This window comes from Mercenaria mercenaria, chromosome 18, assembly GCF_021730395.1.
Source record: "Mercenaria mercenaria strain notata chromosome 18, MADL_Memer_1, whole genome shotgun sequence".
NCBI classification, from domain to species: Eukaryota; Metazoa; Mollusca; class Bivalvia; order Venerida; family Veneridae; genus Mercenaria; species Mercenaria mercenaria.
This window is the reverse complement of record NC_069378.1, coordinates 59070435-59080681: the sequence shown is the minus strand read 5'-3', so window position 1 is coordinate 59080681 and position 10247 is coordinate 59070435. Positions and strand designations below refer to the sequence as shown.

Sequence of the window (10247 nt, the reverse complement as noted above, 5' to 3'; positions counted from 1 at the left end):
TTTTATTTTTGTTACTTAGCATTATCTATTCCTTTTTATTAAAGTCATTTTTTACCAAAATATCATTTTTAGGAAGTGCGTATTATTTCGTCTCTTGGAAATTACTCTCGTCCTTTTGGACATTTTTGGTTACATTTTGTGTTCTCTAGTTTCTTGTGGTAAATTCTCCCATGTAGAATTAGCTTAAAGAACACGCCAAACCACTCTTTTTTCCGATATCCTTTCCAATTTCATACCATAGAAAAAAGTAGTAATATTTTTTTCGCTTTACGCCACTGTTCCTTTTAATGTATGACACATTTCTATATTGATAAGGGTTATTTTATTCTTTCCCTAAGCTGTTGACGGCAATGTATTAGCGGAGGAATCTTGGTACATTTTATGCATATCATCCTAATTATTAGTACTTTTTTTAAATCTGAACAAGTACTGAATGACGTAAAAAACTAACAATCCGCAAACGTTTTTTATATATTAGAAATTATGTGTGATAGCAACGTTGTGACATTTGAAATAAAGGTACACCCAATCCATTTGTAGATACACCTTATAAATATGTCCAAGTTTCCGATTGGATGGGATTGAAATACGTGTGGAATATGGTAGTAACTGATACAATGACACCTAATGAAGTAAGACAATGTTTTTGATTGGATAGAAATGAACTTTGATTTAAATAGGACATTTGACGTTTCTTTGGGAAAAATGCTGATATAACATATTTGCTTTGTCCGTTGACGATTTAAGTTTGAACATGTTTTCCTAGAGACAGGCATGAAAACGGTAGTTGTTGTTTGCTACTGTTTTGAAAAAAAGCGACCCATGGAAACCCCTGGAGTCCATGGTATAAAAATGCTAGACGTCCATAAACATCACAGCACCTGAGGAAGTCGGCCTATAGGTTGTTAAGTTACTTTAATAACAAAAATGCAGATGACCTGGAATCTGATTGGTTTGTTGGTATTCGCCACTCTTTTTAATACCGGAGGTAAGAATACATTCTTAAATCTAGCAATTGTATCTAAAGAAATTCGATATTCTTTATTTTTTTTCTTTTATTTATTACTTTTAATACAGAGAAGGCTGTATATAAATGAATAGAAAATATAATATCATAATATCTTATAAGCACGCTCCTTCTTACTGATTTGTGAATTCGTTTTATTTCCCTATTGTTTATTAACTTTTATTGGCATCTTAGAGATAAAAAAACGTCTGAAGATTCCCTTTTCCCTAATTTGCATTTCATTTTCACAAATTACCGAAATGCAGTCAATCAGATTTTTTCAAGACTTTGTAAAACAACTAGCAGTTAAGATTAAATAAAACGTCGAATCTTGCCGAATACATACTAAAATATTGATGTATTTTTCTTTAAAATCCAACATTCTTTTTTTCGAAAATCGGCGTACTTATACAATGAAGAATACATAAAAAAAACATCATTAGAAAATAATGATTCAACTGAGTCTATGCTTCAGAACATTTTGATACTAGTCATCGTCATGACATTATTTTCAAATATGATATATGTCTGTATTAATACGATGCTTTCCTTTATATACAATGTGATAATCCTATTTATATCAAATTGTCCGTACGCCTTAACTAGGGCAAATGTTTTACGTTTTAAAGTTTCTGATAAATCTATTTGAGCCGTACCATGATAAAACCAACATAGTGGCATTGCGACCAGCATGGATCCAGACCAACCTGCGCATCCGCGCGGTCTGGTCAGGATCCATGCTGTTCACTAACAGTTTCCCTAATTGCAATGCGCAGTCTGGTTTTGATCCATGCTGGTCGCAAAGCCACTATGGTGGTTTTCTCATGGCACGGCTCATTATTTTCTTTATATTTTCTGATTCTGAAAACACCCGTGCAGCGTTGGTGTTCTTTGTTAAGCAATCGCACACTTTTATATTTCGAATTAATTCCTTGAAATAGAAATATAAATAAGTCTTGCTGAATAAATAGTTATTTTCAGGATATCTGCTCTTTGAATATTTCTTCCTAACAAAATGTTTGCTGAAAATAAATGCATGGCTATCAACGCACCATTTAACCAAACAGATTCTACTTGTTGCAAACAAAATCCCTCTTTGTTTTGGCCTGCATCTGCCTTGATCTGATGTAAAATGCACAATGTGGGTAGGGGTCGGTAATTTCAAATATCTATTTAAGTGATCAGACTTGGTTCTGATATTTATTTATTGTTTTTTTTCTTGAATATATCTGTTAGATACACGGTGAGCCCAACTTTTCTTCTTTCCATTTTGAAGCATTTTTGTGTGTCATTGAAGCAGCAAAATGTTTTTAAAATCTTAACTACAGATCTTTTTTCGTAGATTTAAAAACATTTTTATCCATTAAAAAAGTGGGTGGGGTAATTATATTATCATGTAAAAATGAAAGATATTTATTTGTGACATTTATACTTACTGATATCCCCATGTTTTTCAAAGTAACATGTCAGACCTGAAATCCCTATAACATGAATTTTTTTTTAAAGTATCCCCATTTTTTTCAATTTTACTTAAATTCGGAAACGTTTATTTTAAACAGTGGAAGAAGAAAATACCTTATTTAATGAAAGTATTTGCGGTGACCTGCTCTTTATCTACTCTTCAATGTCGTAGAAACTAATGTTCTTTAAGCTCGCATGTATGTAAATATATTAACTGTACATAGAAAACAACGATCTATCACCCTTAAAATACAAGCAACTCTTCTCCGAAGGCATGTTCTGAATAAGTAGCGATATTCTTGCATTTCTCTTAATTTAAAACTTTTTGGACATACAAATGTACTTGCAATCGCGGTGTTTAAATATTTTGTGTTTGTGTGCATCTTAGTCGAATATCAGAATATAACGTCTTATAACATTATATTTATTCCGTTGCGTGTAATGTTTGATTTCCTAGTTATTCCTTTGTTGTTGTTTTTTTATTATTATTACTATTTTAGAGTGTGCAATTACTGATTGGACATTACCAAGTATTGCTACCGCTGATGGGGGTAGTGGCACTTTGACTGCAAAAATTGACCATGGCTTAACTGCTGGCGATGCTACTGGTATTACCATAACGGCTACATCAGATGACGGAGGTGGTGTTTCATCTTACACGAAAGATTCGCAAACTCCAAGCGATGTAGTGTTTGCCATTGACAACTCTGGTGTTGTTACAATTACATCCGGCACAGTGGCCTACGCAACTACGGCTGTTTACACATTCGTCATTTCGTAAGTAATTACTTGTCACAAGACAATATAATGTCACAAAATATTAATATATACTTTACGACAATTTAATGGACATGATTTCCAGATAAGCATCAAGAAACCCATAGCAATTTGTTTTAAGGTAATGGTAATGAAAATCGGTAAATTACGTATTGGTTGTATGCAATTTCGGCATTTTCCGTTTTTCGCGGAAGGCAATGTTTGCATGCAATTATCTTTATGTCCGAAGAATGCCGAATTGCATATCGATAGCTCGTTGTCATATTGAAATTGCCGAATGTCATGACGGATTCACTACCGTAAATATCTAAAAATCTTTATTTATTATTATTTCAGTGCATATTTATAACTATGATACTAACTACAGTTAAATTCCTTCGGTTTTACATCAACCCGTGACTTACGTGATTACGGAAGGCAGCTTATCTATATTTTTTTGACAATACCAATGCTGTTTCCCTAAAACACATTGCACGATTGTATTTTTACAATCTATGTACAGTTATTAACAAATGAAGAACGCACCTTATTATTGGCATATACTAAGATGCATGTCCACTATTAGCTTAAATATAGCTGATTTATAGGTAATCTCATTTAATTTCACACAAATATGTAAAGTAAAGAACAACTTTTCCGAAAGCTCTAAAACGTTGCAAGATCTTTGAAATATGAAAGGTAAAATCTTTGTGTAGATATTCAATTGCGTTTGGTACATTTTGTCACTGAAATTGATATTTTGTGGCCTTGTAAAAAGAAAATTGTTATAGGTTACGTTAAGAACATTTTAACGCTAATACATTCATGGTAATGACGTCTTATATGACGTCACACACAATATATGAAATTTACACGTATGAATGATTAGCATTAATCTGTACATTCGTGAATATTTACAGAGCTAACGATGCAGGTGGAACTGCCTCGTCTGCGACTGTGACACTCTCCGTAAACGACCTTCCAGCGTTCTCCGCAACTCAGTATAGCCTCACAATCGACGATGCAACGGCTTCAGGTACGGATAACAGTTTAATATAAATACATTTAATACAATAAAACCAAAACATATCGCGTTGAAAGAGCGTGATTGAATGCATATTTCTTGTATTCTTATTTCCTGTAAAGAAAATGATACCAAAAATTCTTTAGATATTTTATATTCTCTTTGTATTATAGAGAATGCAGCTGGATTTTTGGTGTGTTACCAAATCTTCATACAGACCCTATGCTAAAGAATATTTATTGCAATTATAAGAAAGCTTGCAATTGTAACATGCATCATAATAGTTAATAGTGGGGAAGGCAGTTCCGTTGCTTGACATTGAACACTGAAACCAAATGTAATGTTATATTTATGTTTGCTGGAAAATTACGTCTTTTGTGAAAGTTATAAAACTTTGAGGTAAATAAGTATTTCTGGTCTACACATCATGTAGTTAGTTTACCTTTTGAAATATTCCATCAATGTGTTTGTTTGTTGCGATAGGTACTACATTGACAACCTTAACGGCTACAGACGATGTAAACGGTGGAAGTTTGACATATTCATTTGCAAGTAAGTATACTTATGACACGATTCCATACACAAATCACCGTCAAATTTATCTTTATATATCTTAATATATCGTTTTATTTATTTATTTTGTCGGGTGTAACGTCGCGCCGACATAATTATAGGTCATATGGCGACTTCTCAGCCTTGATGGGGGAGGAAGACCGCAGGTGCTCCTACATGCATTATTAACCACGAAGAAGCACTGACCTTAACGGATGCACCTATCTTATAATTACTTGTCTCCTATCAATAGTCAGTACATGATTGCATTTCTTTTTTTTTCAGAACATATATTTACTTGGATAATAAATCCAAAATATAAAAATGAAAGTTTGAAAAATAATATTTGATATCATGTTATAAGACACTTGTTAAATGGTTTGCCAGCTATATACGCTGGACTATTATCTAGATAGGCATTTAAGAGTTTGCGTAAAACCTTTTGCATCTTACCTTTAACAGAATCACTTTCTTTCGTGTTTTTATTCCGACTAGACAACACGTGTTGGTATATTATATGAAATATGTGATACAAAACATCACTGAACGGTGCATTTATTTACAGGTGGAAACACCAACACTGATTGGGCAATTAGCAGCGCTGGTGTAATTACTACAGCAAATACATTAGCGGCTTCTACAACCGGAGGATATTCCCTGGTTCTCAACGCTGCAGACAGTTCTCTGACTGGAAGTGCAACGGTTTGGATCGTTGTTACTTCATGTAGCGGAGCAACCGCAGTCTTGGCTGGCTTCATGACATTGTTGATGGCTTTAATAGCGCATATGTATTAACTGATGATGCATTTCAAAATGCCATTATTGCTACCGCTCCTTCATCTTTTCAAAGTGGAAACTGTATAATTAATATCTAAAATATTTACTAAACGTGTAAGAACACTCTTGATTTAGTAAATATAATTAATTATGACTCCTTATATAAATCACAGGTCCATAGTGTGTGCAACTGGTGGATCTAAAGTTCAACAATAGACTTTGCTCGGCTAAAGTCAAAACTAGAAGAATGAAATACTAAAATATATTTCTGACGTCGTTTAATAGAACGCTTATTAAATTGCTCCGGAACTGGCATCATTTTTGACTTCAGACACAAGAAAGCCCTGAAATAAATTCATATCATTGCAATAGAAACAAGAATACTGCAACATTCCGAAAATTGTTTCTATCACTGTCTTAAAAGCAAATGCAAATGTCGGTAAAAGGTAATGAAGTTGAGCGAAGCATTTTGTCATTGTAACAATATTGACCATGTACGAAATGAGTTATTTATTTTTTTATCAAACAGCAGTCATTTATACTCACCGGACATCTAGAAAGATCTTACAATCATGTAAACGATGTGATAATTGATAACTTTAACAGACCTGGTGTCACCTATTAATGCAGTGCTATTTTATGTAGAATGTTTAATATATTGAACAATGAAATAATGCATCAATGTACGAAAGCTGGAACCAATTAGTAAAATAATTACAACATTCCATCGTTGTATTATTTAGATTTCATCTATACAATAGTTAGATTTCATCTATACAAACTTTCTAACTGAATCAATCAGTAGGTGATGACTACCTATTTTGTAACTTCACATGTATTGTTTTGTACTTTTCTAACTTGACTTTTCCTCAGAATGGTTCATTAATGAAATGGAATGTCCCATTGAAATATGAATCTTTCAAAATTTTTACTTGCTTAAATTATTTTTGTGTGTATTTACTCAATATCCGACTAACTCAAAATAAATATTTAAAATGACAGCGAATAAATAAACTTTTGCAATATCAAGTTATTAAGTTTCTCAAATTTGAACTTTCAGTCATTTGTTTTGCGCTTACATCAGAAAGATAGACATTCTTGAAATAGTGTTTACTTATACAAATAGCAATGGTGCTGAGATCAATTGTGGACATTATGTACGCATATTTATATTCCCATCAAAAGGAATCTGCTTTGTTTGTATCTTTCTTTCTATGCCTTACTTTGCACTTGTAATTTTCTTCGTTTTTTTCAATAAACATCTTCTAAAACCATGTTGATTCTTTTTATTTGGTATCAATACATAGATATTACCCTTCCGACGTTAATGTTTTGGATAGAAAACATGAAAAACATTCTACTCAATGTTGTTTTCATGAATAGTCCAGCAGCAGTTTAAAGATTCCACGTTTCCTGAATTGTCCTGACTTCTTACGGTATTCTGAATGCAGTGGAATCAATTCCAACCGTAATATCTGAAAAACGTTATATGTAAATGCTTATCTTGTCTACAATAAGTTCCTTATCTAAAAGGATCCGCCACCTAAATCGAAAATCGCTCAGAGATAAGCTTAACAGATAGTCCACAGGTTGGTCGGTTTAGAGGTTTAGATGTGAAAACCACTGGATCATTCTTCTACCACTTTGCACGCAATAAGTACTGCTACATTTCACTGCAGTGAATCAAAACTATAACCATGTACAAACTGAATGACAATGTTACAAGACCATAGCGTCCATACAACCAAAGATAATAAGTAAGGGTAGATCTCTCGGAAGCACAGAACATCGAAAACACGCATTTACATAGTAGGCCCACAACAAAAAGATGCTGTAAAGGGAAAATATTTCAGACGGGTTGCTTTAAACATCCAACAAGTACATATTAACATAAGCTAAATATTGATGAAGGGGAAGGAATTGGTAAGGGGCGAAATGGGGTCGGGGGTGGGGGAGGATTCCGAAGGGGAAAGTTGAACAAGGACGAATATACAAGGGAATGTCATGTTCTTTAAAAAGACAGTCGCACTGCAACGTAAACCACAATAGCGCAGACACTCATGTACCAAAGATAAACACATAACGACGATCAGCTGAATAGCATAAGAAAAACGAATAAGCAACACATACGAAAACAGTAGGGCACCGTTATAGACTCACAAGCTTACAAACGCACCCACACCTATAACCTTGTAACAGTGTATATATAGATTTGCAATGATTGGCATCTTTTCTAAAATATACAAATAAAGTAAAACGAGATTCAACAGTAACAAATTAAACAAATGAAGAAACACAGTCTGGCATGATCGCAGTGAAAACTTAACACTGTGGAGTTCAACCTTTAGCTTACTGTTGGCAAGCTTCGCGACCAGTGCAGACCAAGATCGGCCTGCACGATCGTAAAGGCTGATCTTGGTCTGCACGGTTCGTTGTTCAGTCAGTAAAATTTCAGTTAACTCAGCTTTGATAAACATCTGGTACTGCCCAAATTAAATGAATGACCAGTCCGTATAAGAAAATAAGCAGGATAGGTTAAACCTCTTACTGTGCATACATTCTCATTTATAACCGCCGATCATGTTCCGCAATACAGAAAATGAATAGATACAGAGTTAGTTATCACCTTCCAGCTAATCTTTTACAATCTACAATTGTAAGACATAAAAATGTGTATGCATAAAAGCTACGGATACATACATGCAGAAGGCAATGCAACAAGAGAAACTCCAGTAAGGACCCGAAGAAGTCTTAGTATCAACATTTCTCAAAGGAAATCCCTTAAAATGTATGCGTTTGTTTAGTATATTAAGATCGCCATCTGTTCTCTGAACAAACATGCTTTAAACTGATATAAAGTTATATAACAAGAAACGATTTCTTAAGTAATATACATTGACATCACTCCAGTCTATCTGTGAAGAAACTTCTTTATTTTTATGTCTAAAAACCTAATACACTTAAAGGTACAAACACCCACATTTTAGGCGAAAACTTATTTCTCTCAACAATCCATAAAAAATTGAATACTCTGACAGTGACTAGTCATACATAGGATTTTTCAAGATAGTCTTATACATTATAGAACAAATTTCATTTTAAATTGTATCTATCTTTATTTTATTAAGTTTAGCTCATACCAGTCGTCCAAAGAACCACTAAAAACTGGAAATAACAGACGTAATTTGGCACTCGACATTTGCCTTTTTTGATAGTGTTTCTAAACTGATTTCACTCTAATTGGTAGCACATGCCTATTGACTTCCTTTTGTTATCTAATGAAGTTATTAAACAGGATCAGGTGTGTTACGCATCAGGTTTTCAGATACATACATTGTTGTACATAACAAACTCCACTGAAAAATGCTCAAAAACGGGAAGGCCCTCCCAAAGGAACTATTTTCCGACGCTTCTTGGTTTAAATGATTTCTATTCTGTAATTTATTACTTGTATATAAATGTTTATATAGTGTAAAAAGTATTTGAATTAAAATAGGCATTCTGTTTAAAGTATAAAATACCAGCATATCAAAGAGTACTGAGGAATACAGGGGTCACCGAGTATCGCTCAAACCTCTCTATGGATGTATAATTCTTTGATGGGAAGAGACCATTCATCTGGACTGAAGAAAATCGGTGTTTCAACGCCCATGTCTAAAGTACTACTTCAGGATGGAGCACCTTAAAATTTGGTCTTAGCTAAAAAGCCAACATTCGACCTAAAATTGTGTCGGTGTAGAGTTAAACCCAACAATCGCAAGTCCATACAAAAACAAGAATAAACAGAAATTATGCAGAAATCGAAATCGACATACTAAGTTTTATCTGAAATCAAACCAGTAGAAACGCTGAAACAAGACATATAAAACACATGACAAGTTTATACAGGAAACAGACAAGGATGGTGATGTAGCCAACAGGCTTAACCTAACGTGTCTCATCGGACAATGTAGTCAAGCTCCTACTGGAGCTAATAGCTGACTACCCATGAAGGATTGTATAACCCTAGGCCTCCCAAGTCTTGACTGAATGTAGAAGAGTACAGAAAATGCCAAGTCCAGTAGCATATGCGTGATATAAATTTAGCATGATTTATCTTAAAATCATTGATTTCCTCTATCATCAAATCTGGAAAGTCGCCATATGACCTATATTCGTGTCGGTGCGACGTTAAGGTAGTTCTGCGCGTTTGATAAACCAAAAGTGATGGCGTAACGTCATTTCTCAGGAAAATGTAGAATAAAGACTGGAATCGGCGTACGGAAATGAAAATCATTTTATGAATTAATCGCAACCTGTGAGTAAATTTATAAGAGTGGCTCTGTTGCTATATTTCTAAAGTCGAAATATGATATTAAAACATATCACACGTTAAATAATTCAAAAAAAATGTCTTACATTTAGCGTTAAATGTGCAGTTTACTTTAATCATGGTCAAATATCTCATAAATAAGCACACGGGCCTATACATTTTATTTCATCAAATCAAAGGCCATGTCTTTATTTACAACAGTGAGAGGTTTCATCAAAATCTACATTGTAGAAAATTTTCTATTCGCGAAAAAGGTTATGAATGTTACTATTTTCCCATAGTCTCCCGTTAATAAGTATTGCGTGAGGTCCCTATTTTTTCAAATCAGTCTAGGTCCCTATTTTTCAAATCAGTTTAGC

The 10247-nt window shown here is 33.8% G+C and overlaps 1 protein-coding gene across 1 annotated transcript; it reads left to right on the top strand.

Moving 5' to 3' along the window:
• The first annotated feature begins 330 nt into the window (after positions 1–330).
• On the top strand, positions 331–6850 carry LOC123538440 (neural-cadherin-like). Its single transcript, XM_053530273.1, has 5 exons — positions 331–988; positions 2968–3244; positions 4144–4259; positions 4731–4799; positions 5365–6850. Exons 1-5 carry the CDS (start codon positions 928–930, stop codon positions 5592–5594), a joined length of 753 nt encoding a protein of 250 aa, XP_053386248.1. The 5' UTR covers positions 331–927; the 3' UTR covers positions 5595–6850.
• Positions 6851–10247: the final 3397 nt, after the last annotated feature.

Bases quoted from the DNA above. Each gene is read 5' to 3' on its own strand.
- LOC123538440 (XM_053530273.1), top strand. From the start codon at position 928: ATGCAGATGACCTGGAATCTGATTGGTTTGTTGGTATTCGCCACTCTT. The intron at 3,245-4,143 runs GTAAGTAATTAC...GAATATTTACAG, and splicing joins GTTTACACATTCGTCATTTC to AGCTAACGATGCAGGTGGAA. The intron at 4,800-5,364 runs GTAAGTATACTT...ATTTATTTACAG, and splicing joins TTTGACATATTCATTTGCAA to GTGGAAACACCAACACTGAT.